Source organism: Micropterus salmoides, unplaced genomic scaffold (genome assembly GCF_014851395.1).
Source record: "Micropterus salmoides isolate LMB-PRFRI ecotype aquatic unplaced genomic scaffold, ASM1485139v1 Ms_hic_scaffold_17, whole genome shotgun sequence".
NCBI classification, from domain to species: Eukaryota; Metazoa; Chordata; class Actinopteri; order Centrarchiformes; family Centrarchidae; genus Micropterus; species Micropterus salmoides.
This window is the reverse complement of record NW_024040817.1, coordinates 4532042-4552637: the sequence shown is the minus strand read 5'-3', so window position 1 is coordinate 4552637 and position 20596 is coordinate 4532042. Positions and strand designations below refer to the sequence as shown.

Genomic DNA, 20596 nt, shown 5'->3' with positions numbered 1-20596 from the left:
GTAATGATTCTGATGAAAAAATAAGCACATTTTTATCAACAGAAATCATTTGGTGAAAAATGTACGACTGTGTATTATCTGTATTATGTGTATCATCTGTGTAGTGGCACTCATGTTTTCCAAAGTACCACAACTTTGAGTTTTAATTGGAACAAATAACTTCAGAAACCATCAGTTCTGTTTCACATGTTCACAATTAAAAGATGAAGTTATTAACTTCCTCTTGACTGTTTTGCTCCCAAAATGAACTAAAGGGGCAGTATATAGTTTTCAGCGGTGCAGGTTTTAGATTGCGACCGTGTGCGCTCGTGCTTGAACTCATGAGCGAGCAGAATCTGACACATCGGGAGACAGCGTCACACAACATGCTGAAACTCACATAAACTCCCGCTCCACATTTGCTTTGTACCGTTCCATCATTTGTTGGAGTCTCAAATCAACACTTTGAAATAATACCGGTTGTACACAGGATAGTAAGATGGGTCACGTTAGCTGGTGATGTGGAAAGCCATGAAACTACAGTATTTAGCAAAGGATAACATTAGCAACTGGTCAGTGTTAGCCGGCGAGCTAACGTTATATAACATGAGCCAACTAAAGCACAAAATCACAATTTATTTAATGTGCCTTGCTGTAATATTAGTTTACCTGTCCAACAGGAAGAAAGCCAACTCTGGGTCAGTTTTGTTGGTTCCAAAACAAGGTGGAGGGCTCTCCATGTCTGAAGCCTTTCGTTGACTGCCCTTTCAACCGATGTCGATATGATTCTCGTTTGGCCTGACGGGCTCCAGCACAGAAATTTTATTCTTGTTTTTTATCCTGACTTGGAGTTTGTGTTGTGCTCGGACCTGGTTGTGTTTTTGTTTTAGGGAACTTCATGTCAGTAGCTGCAGTGTCGTAGCGCAGGGTCAGTAGACAAGGCAAGAGTGCATCAAAGCAAGGGATTTCTGTAAAATCCAACCCTGAGTCTTCCTCCAGATTTCCTCCATATAGGAACTGACATACTGGCCTTCAGAGATCACAATAAAACCCAGTAAGTGGATCGTTTGTGTGTGAGGTTACAACATCTTCACCCACAGGCAATAAAAAAGTGATTTGTTAATTTTTTTAAAACTACGTATAGCCCCTTTAAATCCAACTGAAACCTATTGTGCAGGACATCAACTTTAGCAGTAAAGGAGCATTTTCAAAAATGGAAGAATTATAACTAGCTACTATAACTATAACATGTCTGTGAAGGTTCTCAGTCATCCAGGTCATAGTTATCCAAAGAAGGTTAAAGTCAAGGCAACTGGACTTGGTTGAAGATACTGGAAAATGTTTTGTCTCTCATCCAAGAGACTTCTTCAGTTCTGACTGATCGATAGGGAAACTCAGCTATTTAACCTCTGTGGGGTCGTTAGCTAGGATCATCGATACCGCTGGTACGTTAGTGCTCCTGGCAGTGGTAACAACATCATTGGTATCTTCACCTGAGGCCAATAGGTTACGCTTGTTCAGTTTCCTGGGAATTGATGAAAGGACAGCATTGTAAGTGGGGGATAAGTGGTGGCGTAGACCCCCTCCTCTGTTCAGCGACAGCTTCTCAACCCAGATGTAAATGGCTTCCTTGACACCTCTTTCAAACCATCCATCCTCTCTGTCTAAAATGTGCACCTGGTGGTCCTCAAACGAGTGTCCTCTGTCCTTCAGATGTAAGTAGACTGCAGAGTCTTGACCTGAGGAGTTGGCCCTTCTGTGTTGAGCCATGCGTTTGTGTCGTGGTTGTTTAGTCTCCCCAATGAACAGTTCTGTGCATTTCACTTTGTGTTGAAAAGTGGAGGGACACAAGTACTCAAATTTGGGGCGTGATGATACATTTTGGGTCATGAGACATGATGATGCACAACAACAAGACGAGAAGATTTTTAACACCATTTTGAAGAAATCTGAAATATATGAGTGGGGGTCTGGGGGTCTTCCCCCCAAAAATTGAAGCATTAAACACTTAATTTCCTGCATTCTGGAGACATTTTCTGCTCCAATTTATGGTGGAAATGTCTTTATTTATATAAAGGCAAACAAAAAAATTCAGCTGACGGGACAATTCGTGAATATAAAATAGAATCCAATCCACTCCACTTTACTCAAGGTTACCAAAGTGCTTTACAGAGATGATATAAAATATGCTCATGATAAATAAAAACAAAACAAATAACAGCAACACTGACAGCGACAATGAAGACCACAGCAGCTCTCATGGTGAATTAAAAGCCAGGGAATAAATGTTGACAGCCATCTGTATGCACAGCAGCATGTGTCAAATGCAACAGCCAGTGCCACTGCAGAGGTCCAGAGGTGAAGTATTTAACAGTGTGCTTTCTTTATTGTAGCTTATACTGCCTGGTTTACTATTATAGCAGATAATGATGATTTAAGGAAACTTTTTTAAACCTTATTTAGACATAGTGGCAGGTAGCAACATGTAGGTGTGGTGTCCGAACAATAATGCTACGATGATGTGTTGAGAAGAAACCCGCTTGACACTGTTCTTGATTATAAAAGTTTATTACATCAAGGAGTTCAGCATCAATTACAAGTTCTGCAGCAGCTTGGAGAGAGACCCAGCCCGATGACCACTCTGCCTCTCTGTACATCAAACATAGCTTATATAGGACATGTTTAGGTCTCTGTTAGATATCTGATACCATAGAAGGGTTTGAGTCTGCAAACTAAGGCACCAATCCATATAAGGGCACAGTTCTATAGGATTTGTGTCGGCATCTGTTAGACACCAGAAGGGTTCAGTACTAATCTGAGGTAACAAAACACGGGGTCAGAGGTCAAATTCTATAGAAGGGTTCACTCCCTACATAATCATCAATCACTGCTCTCCCCTTAAGAGGTCACTGACCCTCTGTCCAGCTGCTACAGTGCTATTTTAAACTGTTATGAGTCAAATGCACATATATTATACACCACATAGGCTACAGTTCTTGCAGCACTTACAATCAGAAAAAAAGCCTATAAATCTTCATGAGGCTTTGTCACTAGCCCTGGCTGTGCTGTTGCCCACCTCTCTTATGCCTTCAAGAATGGGCGTCATCACACCCTGATTTGCCAAGAAGAGAATCACCAAGCTGCTCTCAATCATTGTTAAGGAGTCAGTTCCCACACCCTGTGCAACAGGTGATCTCAATGATCCCAGAAGACCCAATGTCAACTCAAAGGAATGAGCCAAAATGTATTGGAAATAGGGGATTTAAATTAGTGATGGGAAAAGCGAGGCTTTGTGAAACATTGAAACGTTTGAAGCAATTGTGCCGGAATTGTGTCGAGGCTTCAAAAAACTTCGACACCCGTCTCCACGGTGACACCTACTGGTCACTTTTGATATCGACACATCTTGGTCGGGGTTTCATTGAAACAATGACTGACCCGCGTTTACTATTCTAAACGTCTTATCAATACATGACCAACAGGATTTCGGAGAAATCACCATACAACAAAGAAACGCTTTCAGATTGTCAGAGACAGCAGATGGGGATTGCAATAAAAGTGTGTTTAAATAGGCTAAAACACATCTGTGTTGTTTCGTAAGTAATCACTCATTTAGCCGACGCTTTTCTCAAAAGCATGTCAGAGGACGCACCTTGGGAGCAACTAGAGGTTAAGTGTCTTGCTCAGGTACACATGTATCACGGTGGGAATCAAACCCAGGTCTCTCACACCAAACGCATGTGTCTTAACCACTAACCCATAGAGACAACTTGTTCGTGTTCTGAATCGGAATACTTTATTGATCTACCACGGTGAAGTCTTTGTTGCAGATACTCGCAAGGCATAAAAGGAATAAAAATACTAGGTAGAATTTAGTGAGTAGAGAATATAATAAAGTATACAAATCTAAGAATATAGCCTAATGATAAATGATAATAAATGTGGATATCTACGGTATTATACAGTAGCTTATTAATAAAGGTGGAATGATAATTAGCAGAAAAGATATTGGCCCTAGTGTAATAATAATTAATAATAATAATGAGTGCTGGCAGTGATGAGGTGTAATGGATTAAAAATCCGTAACTGAGTAAAGTTGAAGTTGTTTTAAGAAAAGTGGAACAATGTCTCATATTTGTTATATGTCAAGAATAGTATTCAGAAATATGCAGTTGTTTTGGGGCTGAGTCGGGTTTTTCCCCAGCCTTGGAAAAATTTGGTCACATGGAACATTTGTTGCTGGCAAAGATAAATATTTTTTTTGCCATCATAGGCCTACAGGTGCGGATATACTACAGCACGCTCCAATAAATCAAATGATTGTGTGTCCTTGGAACAAATCTGTCAAATGAGTTATAGGCTGATGTGCGGTTTGTTCCAAACACTGCGAATCAAGCGTAGAAACGGCAGGTGTGCCACCTGTCGAAACAGGGGTGAGACGCTCTGAAGCCTCGCTTCACTGCGGTCACGTGACATTGACGTTTTGAACCATGGTTTGGAGCAGTGTTGCGAAACGTCTGTGCTTCGGGATCTCGACACAGCCTAATTTAAATACCACCAAATACGTAAGAAGAGACTGCTTGTTACGACCCTACGGTTCATGTTTGGGTTGGGTTGTGTTCTCTCTCTCTCTCTCTCTCTCTCTCTCTCTCTCTCTCTCTCTCTCTCTCTCTCTCTCTCTCTCTCAGGTAGGGCCCCCCCCCATGCCTCGGCTCCATGAGTGAGTGGCAGCAGGTGTGCCTGATCACATGATGTTTTTTCACAGCACTCGGTCTGTTTCCCTTTCTACCTGTTGCGACCACACTGCAGACCAACACCCGTGAACAGACCACTGCCAGCCCGTCAACCCAGCGGACAGAGGCAGCCCATTCAACCAGTGGGTTGAACACCGGCTTAGATCTTCTGTGAGTCCAGAACAGTGTCTGGTCACCTCCTCAGTGGAGAGCAGGAAAGGTTAACAACTGCTACATCCTATCTACCTGTACCCCTTACCTGCAACATTTCTTTTTAAATTGGTTTAAATCTGTTCTGACTTGCTAACCTGCCAGGAAGCCGTTTCATCTTCACTTCGATCTATAAATTACTGTGCTTGTGTGCCTTGATTGTCTAACTTTGAATTGTCGTCCCTCTGCTGCATGAATTCAACCCAAAGACAGTTTGAGGTCAATTTGAAACTTTACAATGAAAAGACATCTCTTTTTTAAATCAAAGTTAAACTAACAGAAGCGTACATTTGAAAAATTTCTAATTTGGTTCTTTCATGTCACAAATATAGCCTGTTTGTGAGGCAGCTGTCCCAGCAGTGAGGAGGAAACAGCATGATATGTTGAGGACAGCTACAGTTCACTGACTCTGTGTGTTTGCATATCTGTCCTGCCTCTCTGCTCCCAGCCGTTAAGAGGCCAGTGTTGATCAGTGGCTGTCCAGGCCTTTCAGAGCCACTGACACGCCGGCAGCACAATGATGATGTCACTGATTCTACTGCTGGCCACCCTGGGGCTCCTTGTTCAGGGTGAGACTCTCTTCTGAAAACTTTGCTTCAGGATGCAACCAGGTTCACCACAATGATGTTCTGCTGTGATGGAGAAACACTGAAACAAGCAGCATTTACCTTCTTCCATCTGTTCTCCATCTTAAAGAAATGAGACTCTTCTGTTTGGATGCTGATCATCTTTCTCCAAGCTGGATTTGTCTCAATAACCCTTCTCCTCTTTTTCATCTTTTCCAGGTTCATCAGGACAAATCGTCCTGACTCAGTCTCCTGGATCTCAGTCTGTTGTTCCAGGACAGGCTGTCTCTCTCAAATGTAAAGCCAGTACAAGTGTTGGTAGCTCCCTCCACTGGTACCTTCAGAAACCTGGAGAAGCTCCTAAACTCCTGATTTATCGAGCTACAACTCGTCAGTCTGGAGTTCCAGATCGTTTTAGTGGAAGTGGATCTGGGACTGACTTCACTCTGACCATCAGTGGAGTTCAGGCTGAAGATTCAGGAGTTTACTACTGTCAGCAGAGTTACAGCTTCCCGTTCACACAGTGATACAACGTCGTACAAAAACCTCCCTCAGCTGGAGAGGAACTGATCTGACTCAACAGCTGCACTGAAACTAAAACAACAGAGGTTTATAAAAAAAGTTCAAATCAATTCATTTTGAACATTGTAACAAAATATTTAGTACTTAATCCAAACATATACTTTTAATATTCTTTTAAAACAGGGTTTCATTCATCAATGCAGTCATTTAAGTTACATCAATAACTTTGATAAGTTTAATCTATGATCTAAAATAAAAACTTTCTACATTTTTTCATACAAACTTGATCAAACACATTGCTGATATAAAATACATTTAATCTCAACATCTAAATTTATTCATGTTGTCAAATTAAAAACAATGTTTATGACATATTTCAGTTATTCTGTGTGTTTTGTTTTCCAAAACAAAAATGCATTTAATGATTGATATCTAAAAAGGGTTTATTGAGAAAGTAAATTAGTAACATTTGAATCCTTTCCTTTTCTCATCTTTTATTTGTCTTTTTGGTTCTTCAGCAGAATCAGTATGTAAATAGCTCCTGGTTAGAATAGCAGATTACACTAATGTTGTGCTTTATAGTTTATTTTTGTAAAATATTTTATTCATATAATAATGTTCTTGGATTCACCTACGCAATAAAAATATTAAAGTTATTAACCTTAAGTCAGATTTTCAAATGTACCTACCATGGGTTTGTTCCAAAAAGGTTTATTACTGCAGAGTAATCTGGAATGACGACAGTATTCATCAACGCATTCATAATGAATGAAAAATGATGGACTTCTTCTACCATCACTGTTTTGTAGTAACCAAAACATAATGAGGAGTTTTGTCTGAGTTTGTAAACTCTGAATATTCTGTAACTTTAGAAATATATTATGACGTTAAACTGTTGTTCTCTGGATGTGAAACAGTCACTGACACCATCAAGAGAACATTTATTAAGACACTTTGATAATAATAAACATGAAAACAGCTGATTGGATGAAAAGGTCTTTATTATCTGGAAACACTGAAATAATATTGAAACAGTGCAACAAGCTAGTAAATCTTGCTGTTGAAAGATGTCAAATAAAAGAGAGAGACAGTTCCAGAGTGCAGAGTGAGAGCAGGAGCAGAGGAAAACCAGTAGCAGAGTCCCAGTGAGTCAGGTCAGGACTGGGAACACTGGTCTCTCCTCAGTGTCTCTGAGAGCGGAGTCTGGGAGCCCTGGGTGGCCTCACAGGTCACAGAGCCCACCTTCCTCCACTGGTCTGCAGAGAGCCTCAGGGTGCTGCTCCAGCTGTAGTGGCCGTCCTTCTGCAGCACCCCGGGGCTCCTGCTCTCCTCCCAGCTGCTGCTGCTGCTGCTGCTGCTGCTGCTGCTGCCGTCCACCTTCCAGGCCAGACTCCAGTCTGAGGGGAAGCCCTTGTTGGCCAGGCACATGAGCGTGGCCTTCCCCTGCTGCAGCTCCTCGCTGGAGGGGGGCAGCACCGTCAGGGTGGGACGGACATCACCTAGGAGAAGAACCAATCGGCTTAGAGGACGGGGACCACACAGCTGGTTTCTGCTCCACCAGTCACTCACTCACACATTGTTTCACTTCCTTTAAGAAACCTCTCATGCATATCAGCACAGAAAGAGTCCTCATATGAGCTGAAAGATATCAAACTGCACTGGAAATAAAACAACCAGGTTTTAAATTTGGAAATACAAAAAACATATTTACTGTCAAAACTGTCAAAAGGGCAAAAGTTACTGAGATCCCATTTTTACGTATATATTGTTCCATTGGTGTGAAAGTCAAATTGATCCCTCTAGAATGAAATGAAAGCAGACAGAAGATGTTGTAAAAGAAAATCTTTCTGCAGTCATCAAAGCAAATGTCCATAAAAATGATCACTGACACATTCCTAATCAATCCTCTGGTAAATGTATTGATCCATTGAGAAGCAGCATCATCAGAGTAATCCAAGTCCCTGTTGGAGTCAGTCAGAGCATTTCCATAGAGAGCCACTTTGCATCAGCAGCACCATGCTCCAGTGCTCTGGGAGACTTTATAGTCCTGAGAGTTGAACACTGGATGACTGACAGCTGTCCTTCATGACAACAGAAGCCACAGAAATCCTCCTCATCAAAAACATGACTTTGGTCTCCGTCCTCATCTGGACTCTCCTCTGCTTCACTCAGGGTGAGGAAAATCATTTTTCTGTGATGTGAAAATCATTTGGAGTGTAGCTGAGTTTCACCTCACCATCTCATGTCCAGTGTTTCTTCTCTCTCCTCAGGGTCTGTTGGACAAAATGTTGTCGTGACTCAGCCAGCAGCCAAATCAGTGCAGCTGGGTCAGACTGTCTCTATTGACTGTAAGGCCAGTCCAAAGGTTGCTCAGTACTCTGGTTCACAATACTACCTGTCCTGGTACCATCAGAAAACTGGAGAAGCTCCTAAACTTCTGATCTACAGAACATCAGACAGATATTCTGGAATCTCCTCCAGATTCAGTGGAAGTGGAGCAGGGAATGGAGTTGACTTCACTCTGACCATCAGTGGAGTTCAGGCTGAAGATGCAGCAGTTTACTACTGTCAGAGTTATCATTATATCAACAGTCAGCTTGTGTTCACACAGTGAAAAAGCGTCGTACAAAAACCTCCCTCAGTTAGACTGAACAGAAACTGAACTGACTGCTGCAGCTGGAAGCTACTGCAGAGACTGATACAGTTCACTGAGGACACACACACACACACACACACACACACACACACACACACACACACACACCGTTATGGCACTATGGTCTTGGGGGCAAGTCATTCACATAATACATTTTCTAGCCCCTTTACCCTAACCTTAACTATGACAACTAATCATCAAGTACTAACCTCAAACAGCCCTTTAAATGGTGGAGTCCAGCACCACACGTCTGTATGTGTGGGCTTTTATCCTCCAAGAGTCAAAATACTCTCAGTCAATATTGTTCAAGGTGAAGAACAACTGTCAAAACATCAACACTGAAATAATATTTAATAATAATAATACTAATATTAATCCTGAAAGTCCTCTGGTACAAGTAAAAGTCCTGTTTTTAAATGTTCACTCCAGCATCATCAGCTAAATCTAGTTAATCCAAAAGTACTAATTTGGACAGAATGGCTCCTTCCAGAGTGTTGAAATATTGTTACTGCAGCATTTTAGTGTCACAACTGGTGGAAGTGGAGCAAAGTTTAACAAGTTAATCATACAAAATCTAATGAAAAAGAACTGTGACTGTCAGATAAATCTAAAGTTAAAAGAACCATATTTGCCTCCTAAGATAAATCTGAGGGGTCGTGAGATGATTAATGGAACATGAGAGAAGAAGAATCAAAGTTGTGGAACACAAAGCTTTGATTTTTCTGTTCTCCTCAGGGCTCAAACAGTTTTTGAAATTAAACCATGTGTGAATTATGAGGCGAAATGTCTTTTGTGGAACAGACATCTGAAACACGGGGCCCAACAACCAGGTCACAGACCACAAACAGGCCAAATCATTGTTTATTATGAGCTCATCATATGTTTTTATGTAAAATGTTCAGCAAAGTAGCAATAAAGTATAAAACTATAAAATAGCAGAATATTTCTCTCTGAGAGGGAAAGTACAAGTACTTCAAAACTGAACTTAGGTTAAAATAAGTAAAGAAAACAATGTTTAAACTTAATTCAAAACAAGATAACAAAAATAATAAATATATGGCCAGATAAAATTGTATCATTAAACATAGAAAGGTTAGGTATACAGGGGGGCAATGCAGGCAGCGCTTCATATTCAGTAAGTTAAATTAAAAGGAGGTGGTCCAATAGACAAAGGCAAATCAGAAACAATTTCAGGAATATTTTAAAGTTAGAGATTTGTATTAGCTCACAACTATAGTGCAAATTCTAGTATTACCAGAGCCGGCCCGTCCTAAACGCTCACTACGCACGTCGCGTAGGGCCCCGCATATTAAGCAGGGCCCCGCCTTACTCTCGTGTCAAAGGTGAAAGTGAGTGTCAATGTTTTGATGGAAGGATGAAAAGGGAATCGATGTCCTTCTGGGCACAAGAAGAGGAAAACATCAAGGAGAGTGAATTGTGGGAACAGCAGTCCGGTAAACTGGTGTTCTCTCCTCTCAAAGTCTGATGTCAGCAGATCACAGTAAGTTAATGTGTTGGCTGCAGTGCATCTCTCTAGACCGTCTGTCTTGCTGACCCAGCAGGGCAGCGCCCGGCAAATATTCATAACGTTTGATAAACGCCAACATGCAACGGTGTTTATATACTGCAGCTTGGAAAAGAAAACCGCGCCACGCGTGAACATGCGTTTATATGCACGTAAGAAAACTTGCGCCTTCCCGCTGAGACCTCTATGAGGACCAGTTCAAACAATACCCGGATGTGCAGGCACTCCTCAGAGGTGCATATCATTTTAAAACAAGACAATAATAAAGGAAATGTGGGGAGCCAGTTTGAATGGGCCTGATGTAGCTGATGACATTTATCGTTATCTATAATTTACAATGTACAGCCATCCACCAAATGACCCAGTTTGTGCGCAGAGGTCCATTCAAACCAGCACTGGTTTCCATTCAGGCTTATTACAGAGACAGACTGATTTAAAGGAGGGAGGGTTGTAGTGAGAGCACTGCAGGGTCATTAGTGACTGTGCAGCAATGGCAAACTGTTTACATTGCTCATGATTCAGGTAGAAGGGCCCCATGGCAGGATTTCGCATAGGGCCCAAGGGAGGTCAGGACCGGCTCTGAGTACTGCTGGTAATAACTGTTTGGCAGTTATTCAGTCTGGCTGAAGTCTCTAACTCAACCACTGAGGGGCAGTAAAGTAAAGTCAGTGTCAACAACCTGAAAGGTTCCCTCCGTTAGAACGCTGCCTCAGTTTTATCAGCTTTAAAAAGACAAATGTTTGTGCTTTTGGAGTTCACCTGTTGAAGAGCTTCAGAGTCTACAGGAAAAAACATTTTAACCTGACAAACTAAATTTTTTTAGTGGCAGTGGTAAAGCTAGCAAAGACACTGATTGTGGTGCAGATAAATAAATATATATAAATCATATATATTTCTGCAGATATTGAGACACATTTTGACTGATTAAAACAACGTGAAGATGGAAAACGTCCTGCTGGTTGCAGCAGAGGAGGCTGCTGGTTCCCCTTCGAGGGAACTCGAACTGCGTCGGTTACGACACTATGGGAACGCCTCTAGGCGAAGCAGGTCTGAACGTGAATGAAATCACTCCAATCCTATTGGCCTGTTGCTAGAACGGTAAGGTGTGACGGAATAACCGGAGGAGTATAAAGCACACCTGTACACACTCATTAGCTTTTTTTTTATTCAGCAGGCGCTCTGTATGTTGTTTGAAGAAAGCTCCAGTCCTACAAGCAGTGTGTCTTACCTGAAGAAGAAGTCTACCAGCATGTCCGGCAACCAGATGTACAGAAGGTGTGTTTTTTCTTGCCCTCGGTACATCACGGATGGAGATTCTCATGAGATGTGTGTCTCATGTTTGGGGATGGAGCACGCCCGGGCAGCTCTCGAGGGGGCTGCCTGCGCCCATTGCGAAGCCCTTTCCGTGCGGGTACTGAGGTACAGCATGGCTCTCTTTTCCGAGGATGGCCGGATGTGTTCTCCCCGTGGTGCGGGCCCTGCGGCCGCTGAGGCGGCCCGGCGGCTTCACTCATGGGGTTCACAGCGTGATCTGTCGGAGGATTTCGGGACGGCTGAGGCTTTTTCCCGACCTTCATCCGCTGGCTCCGACGCTTCCTTTCCTCGTTCGGGAGCCCGTTCTCGGCTTCTCCCGCTCGCGGTTTGGATCCGGAGACGCTGCAGCAATCCGACTCCGAGGAGGCGGACGTGCTCAGCGCAGTGGACGATGACTTCCGGGTGTCAGGGCGGCGTCATCTAGCAACGCCCGAATATGACGTGCTGCTGGAGGTGGTGACTAGAGCCGTGGCTAAGCTCAACATCAACTGGCCACAGGAGGAGCAGACACCACAGGCTAGTGGTAGCTTGATGAAAGGTTTCTTAAGCACCACACGCCACCTCCACGCCGGTCTCTGCCATTCTTTCCTGATTTACATGATGAACTGAGTAAATCATGGGGCAGACCCTTCTCTACATGGCTTTCCACACCCCGATCACTGAACTACAGTAATGTGATGGGGGTTAGGGACCGTGGTTATGGGAGGATGCCTCGGGTGGAGGATGAGCTTGCGAGCTATCTCTCCCCTCGACTTGCGTCCTCCCTGGAGAAGCCGGCGTTACCATCCAAACCATGTCGCACCACATCCACGCTTGTGGGGAAGGCGTACATGGCAGCGGGCCAGGCAGGTGCGAGCTTGCACACCACGGTGCTTCAAGCCTACCAAGCCAACCTGCTACAGGAGATGGTTCAGAGGGGGGTCCCTCCGAGGAAGATCTGGCGGAGCTTCGCAGAACCACGAAGCGTTAGACGCAGTGCGAAGCGTTCCGCCAGTACCTCCCTCGCCGGTCTGGACCCAAGGCAGCTGAGGCTGCCAGGCGTAGGTCTCTTCCCTCTACGAGCTCCTACGGAGAGGAGAGGAAGCAGAGTAACGCTTCTCGGGGACCCCCCCCGAGGAGCTGGGGCAGCGAGACGGCGCTCTCACCCTCAGCCGTCTGAGAGACGCGATCTGAGGACCGTCATCCAGTCCCGACGGAGCTCAGGGAAGACCGGGGTAGGGGAGTCTTTCTCCCCTCCCGCACCCCCACCCCCACCCCCCCCGGAGGCCGACCGAGGTCCCCTCCGCCGTGGCAACAGGTGATGTTATCCTGCCGTTTACACGTTCAGGACGCACCTGCCACCATCGAGTCCGCGCCGTACTGCCTGCCCCGAGGGTCTGCAGGCGGACGGGATCCCGACTCACTCACCGTGGATCTTCGGCGGCTCTCCCCTGCCGTTCTGGGGCTTCAGGGGTCCACCAGAAGATCACACGAGACACCGACCACCAGCCCCGAGGGGCTGGTTCCGTTGGCAGACTTTGCAGAGGCTTGGCGGAGCCTGACGAACATTTCTCCGTGGGTCCTGCGCACTGCCATAGATGGGTATCGACTACAGTTCAAAACCCGCCCTCCAAATTCAACAGAAGAGAGGGGGGTTGTTTGGACTGTGGTCCGCCCGGAGCAAGGTCCGGTGTTGGGACAGGAAGTTCGTACTCTGCTGAGGAAAGGGGCCGTGGAACGTGTCTCCCACCCAGACAGAGACGCCGGTTCTACAGCCGGTACTTCATAGTCCCCAAGAAGGACAGAGGGCTGCGTGCCCTATTTTGGATCTGCGGGTTCTAACCGGTCTCTGAGGAGATTCAGGTTAAAGATGCTCATCATCCCCGCCACCGTGACGCACATACAATCTGAGGATTGGTTCGTCACGATAGATCTAAAGGACGCCTATTTCCAGGTCTCCATCCGTCCTTCTCACAGGAAGTTCCTGAGGTTTGCCTTCGGGGGTGTGGCTTACCAGTATCGGGTTCTTCCATTCGGCCTGGCACTTTCCCCTTGCACATTCACCAAGTGTATAGATGCAGCACTGGCCCCGCTGAGGCTCCGGGGCATCCGGATTTCAACTTCATCGACGACTGGCTCATCCTAGCCCAGTCTCAAGAGTTGGCGGTTCGGCATCGAGATGTCGTTCTGGCTCGTCTGCGGCGTTTAGGGCTGAGGCTCAACGCAAAGAAGAGCGTGCTGGCGCCCACCCAACGGGCTACGTTCCTAGGGGTTGCATGGGATTCGACAACGATGCGGGCACAATTGTCTCCGGCACGTGTCGACACCATATTGGCTGCCGTGAAAGGGGTGAAGTTAGGCCACGCCATCACTATGAAACACTTTCAACGAATGTTGGGTCTCCTGGCGGCTGCGTCCAGCGTAATACCATCTGGACTGCTGCACATGAGACCCCTGCAGTGGTGGCTAAGGAACAAGGGTTTTTCCCCGAGGGGAAATCCTCTCCGTCTGATTTGGGTTACGCACAAGTGTCTTCGTTCCCTATCAGTTTGGAAGGAAACTTGGTTCCTGTCCCAGGGGCCCGTGCTGGGAGGGTCTTGTCGCCGGCTGGTTATTTCGACAGACGCCTCCCTCACGGGCTGGGGCGCGGTCATGGACGGCCGCTTTGCAAGGGGATCCTGGCAGGTGCATCGATCCGAGTGGCATATCAACTGTCTCGAGATGTTGGCGGTGTTCCAGGCTCTAAGGGGTTTCCTGCCCGATCTCCAAGGCCACCACATCCTGGTTCATTCCGAGGAGAACAACACAGCGGTGGTGGCCTATCTGATTCACCAGGGCGGTCTGCGCGCGCCCTCTGGACAGACTGGCGCGTCAGATCCTCCTGAGGTCCCAGCAGAGGTTACTATCACTCAGGGCGATGTATCTCCCCGGGACGCAGAATCAGGGAGCAGACCTGCTGTCGAGGCAGGGGCTGAGGCCCGGGGAATGGAGACTTCACCCCGAAGTGGTGGAGCTCTTGTGCGAAGAGTTCGGCCCCATAGACGTGGATCTGTTTGCGTCTCAAGAGACTACGCACTGCCCGCTATGGTTTCTCTCGTTCCTCCAGGCCCGTTGGGTCTGGACGCCATGATACATTCGTGGCCGAGGCTACGTCTGTACGCTTTTCCCCCAGTCGCTCTGCTCCCGGGGTTCTGGAGCGGGTCCGCCAGGACAATGTCGGCCTACTGCTCGTAGCCCTGTTCTGGCCAACCCGGGTGTGGTTCTCGGACATCATGTCGCTCCTGGACGGCCCGCCGTGGCGGGTCCCTCTGAGGAGAGACCTGCTGTCCCAGGCGCAGGGCCGGGTTCTTCACCCTTGCCCCGCCATATGGCGACTGTGGGTCTGGCCCCTGAGGGGGCACAGTACCTAGAGGCGGGTCTAACAGCCGGAGCAGTCGAGACCCTCCTGAGCTCCAGGGCCCCGTCCACACGGAGGATGTACGGCCTGAAGTGGAGTGTTTTCTCCACTTGGTGTAGGGAGCGGTCGGTGGACCCTGTTACCTGCCCGGTGGTTCAGGTACTTGAGTTCCTCCAGGACCGGTTCTCTGCTGGTCTTTCCCCTTCCACCCTCAAGGTGTACGTGGCAGCTATTTTCCACACCCCTCTGAGGGAGGGGTCCTTGGGGAAACTTCCCTTGGTTGTACGTTTCCTCCGTGGTGCCCGGAGGATGAGACCTGCGACTCGGTCCAAGGTTCCCACTTGGGATCTGACAGTGGTTCTTGGGGCGGTGGCTGAGGCCCCCTTCAAACCCCTGGAGTCAGCTGAGGCTAAGCACTTGACCCTCAAGATGGCCTTTCTCCTTGCTATCACCTCTCTGAGGAGGGTGGGGGATCTCCAAGCGCTCTCTGTTCCCCGCAATACTCAGTGCCCTGTCAGAGCACTGAGTATTTACACTCTGAGGTCCTCCCATTGGAGGAAGGCTGACCAGCTGCTAGTGTGTTTTGGGTCTCCCAGGGCCGGGCTCCCTGCATCCAAACATACTATTAGCAACTGGATTGTTCAGACTATTTCCCTGGCCTATCAGGTGCGCGGTTTGCCTTCACCTGTGGCTGTGAGGGCTCATTCTACCAGAGGCAAGGCGGCCTCTCGAGCCCTCCTTTCCGGGGCCTCTTGCAGGATGTTGTTTAGCGGCTGGCTGGGCCACTCCGCACACATTCATTCGGTTTTACAGTCTTGACCTTCCTTCGGCACCTGGCACTCGTGCGCTCTCCTCTTAGTCGTGCCACTTTATTGCACACAGGGGCAGGCGGGGTTTTCGGCACGGTTTAGTGGGTATCTCGTTCCCATAGTGTCGTGACCGACGCAGTTCCCCGAGAAGGGGAACGAGAGACTGCGTCGGCCCGCCGCACCTCTCTCCCCGCCTGAAGCACCTGCTTCATAGTTTAAGCTAATGATGAGTGTGTACAGGTGTGCTTTATACTCCTCCGGTTATTCCGTCACACCTTACACTGTAAACCCCAATAAGTTCATAGTACTCAAAACTTTTGTAGAAACTGATTACATAATAACTTTTGAGGTAAGTAACTTAATATTTTTAAGTTAGATTTTTTTAAAAGTTACAATCTAATCAAACTTAAAAAATTAAGTTACTTACCTTTAAATGTTTAAGTTTGATTAGATTGTAACTTTTAAAAAAATCTAACTGAAAAATATTAAGTTACTTACCTTTAAATGTTTGAGTAAGATTTTTTTAAAAGTTACAATCTAATCAAACTTAAACATTTAAAGGTAAGTAACTTAATTTTTTTAAGTGCACTATGCTTAAAAATATTGTTTAACACCCGCACATTTTTTGTTTCTCCATACTTCATTATTTTGATCCAATGGTACTAAAAAAATATGCTTGTGTATAACCCACAAGCTAATGAAATTTACAAGTTAAAACTACAAAAAAAAAAATTACTTCAGCTGTACATTTTCTTTTTTCTTTTATTCAGTCTTAATTTTTATACAAACATGTCAGAACATCAACAGCAGTCAACAGTTAAAACTCTGTTCTAGCTCAGGTGTCTAACCATGTGACTCAAGTCACAGTTTCACCACCTACCCAAAAGCTGTAAGCCTGTTAAGCAGTGAAATTTCTTAAAATATTTAGTTACAAACCTACATGGACACAGCAAATATGTATGTTTTAGTGTATGGTTGTGCATTTGTCTGTGTGTGTGTGTGTGTGTGTGTCTCTGTGTGTGTGTGTGTGTGTGTGTGTGTCTCTGTGTGTGTGTGTGTGTGTGTGTGTGTGTCTGTGTGTGTGTGTCTCTGTGTGTGTGTGTGTGTGTGTGTGTGTGTGTGTGTGTTTTGTGTACATATGTATCTCTACATATTAAACAGGAACAAGATCATCAGGAACTAAGCAAAGTGCTTAATATAAAAAGTATGAAAATAAATGCTTATTAAAACAGCATTAGTAACAGCAATCAAAGTGAAAATGGAATAAAAAAATATACAAAAAAAAGTAAATTAAAAGATTTGGTGGGCAAGACATAATCTGCCATATGTAAACGGTTTCAAATGCTTTGAGTAACATTGTGTTCAACAACATACTATAAAGTTACCATACTGGGAACCCCCAAAACACATCAACATGCAGACAAGAAAATACATGTGTAAACACTACTCTTAAGTTAGCCTACTCTTTCATTAACAGGTCATTTTTGAGACTCAGTAGGCAGGGTTTAAGTGGTTTACCATCATCAAGACCCATTAGGATTTTCTGGATGAATGTGAAAGTGTGAATGAGTTTCTTGGGATAGTTCAAATGCAATGCATACATTAACCCAAACAACAATGCAAATGCATCAGCCAAGTTAGGGATATCACTCATCACAACATCGTCTTCCACAACAATAGAAATACTTGCAGGACTGAAATGAACTGGATCTGCAGTGTCCTCTGTGACTGTGACAAGAGCAACAGGAGTGTCGATGCATGGCTCATCTGACTCCTCCTCCAAATACATATTTGTTTATAGACATTAATAGTTTAAAGGTGGATAAAGTCCACTTTTATGATGATCAGGTGTTTCTAATATTCTGACACCTTCCTGTCTGTAAATAGAAGGACAAATCATTAAAAACAAAATAATGTAATGCAGTACAACACCACCTTGACCAGTAATAAACAAATGACTGAATTTACACATTTCTGACAAGGTCAACAAAAGCTGAACATTCTGAGCTTTGCAAAGATCGATGGTACAGGAGATGTAAATTCCCCACAGCTTCCTCCTCCACAAACTCAAATCAGAACCGGAGAGCAACATGGCCACGTTATCAAAACTAATGTGCCAGAGTTTGTGTCTTTATTTTGAAATAGTGAACAAGTGTTCCGGCGAACAAATGTATTTTACGGTTGAATCCAAAAATGATTTATGAACTGTAAGAATAATTAGATTGTTTCCCTTTTTCATTATTTTCATTTGTCTTGTGGTTGAGCTCTTCAGCAGAAGCCGTATGTAAATATTTCCAGCTTTACATTTGAAGATCACACTAATTTTGTAACTATGCCGATGATACACTACTTTTTATTTCAGATCTATAAAATATTTTTCATACTAGTTATATTTCAAGAAGAATGCATATTATTTGGGAACACCTAAACTATTATCATATTAGAGAGTCTTTAACAAATGTTATTCAGTAATAAGACATGATTATATGACTTTTCATTGAAATTTTCCTACCTTTTGGTTTTGTTCCAAAGATTTATTATTACAGACAAATCTGTAATGATTATAACAGATAAAAGGTTTTACAGTCATGAAAGTATTTTAATTGATCGGAACAAATACTGGATTTCACTGGTTTGTACTAAATAATGAAAATGTAGAAGGGAGTTTTGTTTGAGTGTAAAAACTCTTTATTATACAGTATTTAAGGCTATACATTAAATAATCTTCCTAATGTTTGTCAAGATTTTCTCTGGATGTAACACAGTCACTGACACCATCAAGAGAACATTTATTAAGACACTTTGATGATAATAAACATGAAAACAGCTGATTGGATGAAAAGGTCTTTATTATCTGGAAACACTGAAATAATATTGAAACAGTGCAACAAGCTAGTAAATCTTGCTGTTGAAAGATGTCAAATAAAAGAGAGAGACAGTTCCAGAGTGCAGAGTGAGAGCAGGAACAGAGGAAAACCAGTAGCAGAGTCCCAGTGAGTCAGGTCAGGACTGGGAACACTGGTCTCTCTCCTCAGTGTCTCTGAGAGCGGAGTCTGGGAGCCCTGGGTGGCCTCACAGGTCACAGAGCCCACCTTCCTCCACTGGTCTGCAGAGAGCCTCAGGGTGCTGCTCCAGCTGTAGTGGCCGTCCTTCTGCAGCACCCCGGGGCTCCTGCTCTCCTCCCAGCTGCTGCTGCTGCTGCTGCTGCTGCTGCCGTCCACCTTCCAGGCCAGACTCCAGTCTGAGGGGAAGCCCTTGTTGGCCAGGCACATGAGCGTGGCCTTCCCCTGCTGCAGCTCCTCGCTGGAGGGGGGCAGCACCGTCAGGGTGGGACGGGCATCACCTAGGAGAAGAACCAATTGGCTTAGAGGACGGGGACCATACAGCTGGTTTCTGCTCCACCAGTCACTCACTCACACATTGTTTCACTTCCTTTAAGAAACCTCTCATGCATATCAGCACAGAAAGAGTCCTCATATGAGCTGAAAGATATCAAACTGCACTGGAAATAAAACAACCAGGTTTTAAATTTGGAAATACAAAAAACATATTTACTGTCAAAACTGTCAAAAGGGCAAAAGTTACTGAGATCCCATTTTTACGTATATATTGTTCCATTGGTGTGAAAGTCAAATTGATCCCTCTAGAATGAAATGAAAGCAGACAGAAGATGTTGTAAAAGAAAATCTTTCTGCAGTCATCAAAGCAAATGTCCATAAAAATGATCACTGACACATTCCTAATCAATCCTCTGGTAAACGTATTGATCCATTGAGAAGCAGCATCATCAGAGTAATCCAAGTCCCTGTTGGAGTCAGTCAGAGCATTTCCATAGAGAGCCACTTTGCATCAGCAGCACCATGCTCCAGTGCTCTGGGAGACTTTATAGTCCTGAGAGTTGAACACTGGATGACTGACAGCTGTCCTTCATGACAACAGAAGCCACAGAAATCCTCCTCATCAAAAACATGACTTTGGTCTCCGTCCTCATCTGGACTCTCCTCTGCTTCACTCAGGGTGAGGAAAATCATTTTTCTGTGATGTGAAAATCATTTGGAGTGTAGCTGAGTTTCACCTCACCATCTCATGTCCAGTGTTTCTTCTCTCTCCTCAGGGTCTGTTGGACAAAATCTTGTCGTGACTCAGCCAGCAGCCAAATCAGTGCAGCTGGGTCAGACTGTCTCTATTGACTGTAAATCCAGTCCAGCAGCTCGTCACTACTCTGGTTCACAATATTTCCTGGCCTGGTACCATCAGAAAACTGGAGAAGCTCCTAATCTTCTGATCTACAGAATATCAGACAGATTTTCTGGAATCTCCTCCAGATTCAGTGGAAGTGGAGCAGGGAATGGAGTTGACTTCACTCTGACCATCAGTGGAGTTCAGGCTGAAGATGCAGCAGTTTACTACTGTCAGGCTCATTATTATATCAACAGCCAGTATCTGTTCACACAGTGAAAAAGCGTCGTACAAAAACCTCCCTCAGTCAGACTGAACAGAAACTGTACTGACTGCTGCAGCTGGAAGCTACTGCAGAGACTGATACAGTTCACTGAGGACACACACACACACACACACACACACACACACACACGATTTCTGATGCTCATTGCGTCTCCACCAGTTTTCCTCCTGAAGTTCAAACAGCAGCAGAGTCAGCTCCACTGATGTAGAGACACAAACCAAATTCACAATATATCAAACATCAACGTCCACACATCACACTGAAATCTCAGGACACTGAAGCTCCATATCTGCAATGCAACAAATGTTTTCTGTGGCAGAAACACTGACGCTCAGAAACATAATGGATTCTGGGCCACAGTTCATACAGTACATGTCACTGAACAACCTGTTTGTGTATCATATGCCTCATATGTCACCTCACACTTCAGATTTATAAACT

General features: G+C 44.9%; 5 gene segments (V, D, J or C); 3 read left to right on the top strand and 2 right to left on the bottom strand.

Annotated features, from left to right (window-relative positions):
- Positions 1-5436: 5436 nt before the first annotated feature.
- LOC119907570 lies at positions 5437-6991 on the top strand. The segment is given in 2 exon segments: positions 5437-5491; positions 5708-6991. Coding segments are annotated over 2 exon segments (360 nt in total).
- A 2-nt stretch (positions 6992-6993) lies between these two features.
- Positions 6994-7903, bottom strand: LOC119907707. The segment is given in 2 exon segments: positions 6994-7578; positions 7900-7903. Coding segments are annotated over 2 exon segments (417 nt in total).
- A 216-nt stretch (positions 7904-8119) lies between these two features.
- Positions 8120-8635, top strand: LOC119907541. The segment is given in 2 exon segments: positions 8120-8183; positions 8281-8635. Coding segments are annotated over 2 exon segments (393 nt in total).
- A 10174-nt stretch (positions 8636-18809) lies between these two features.
- Positions 18810-19286, bottom strand: LOC119907706 (the record flags this gene model as incomplete). The annotated part of the segment is given in 2 exon segments: positions 18810-19098; positions 19276-19286. Coding segments are annotated over 2 exon segments (300 nt in total), but the record flags the coding sequence as incomplete, so codon positions are not given.
- A 357-nt stretch (positions 19287-19643) lies between these two features.
- LOC119907546 lies at positions 19644-20181 on the top strand. The segment is given in 2 exon segments: positions 19644-19707; positions 19805-20181. Coding segments are annotated over 2 exon segments (393 nt in total).
- The last annotated feature ends 415 nt before the right edge of the window (positions 20182-20596 follow it).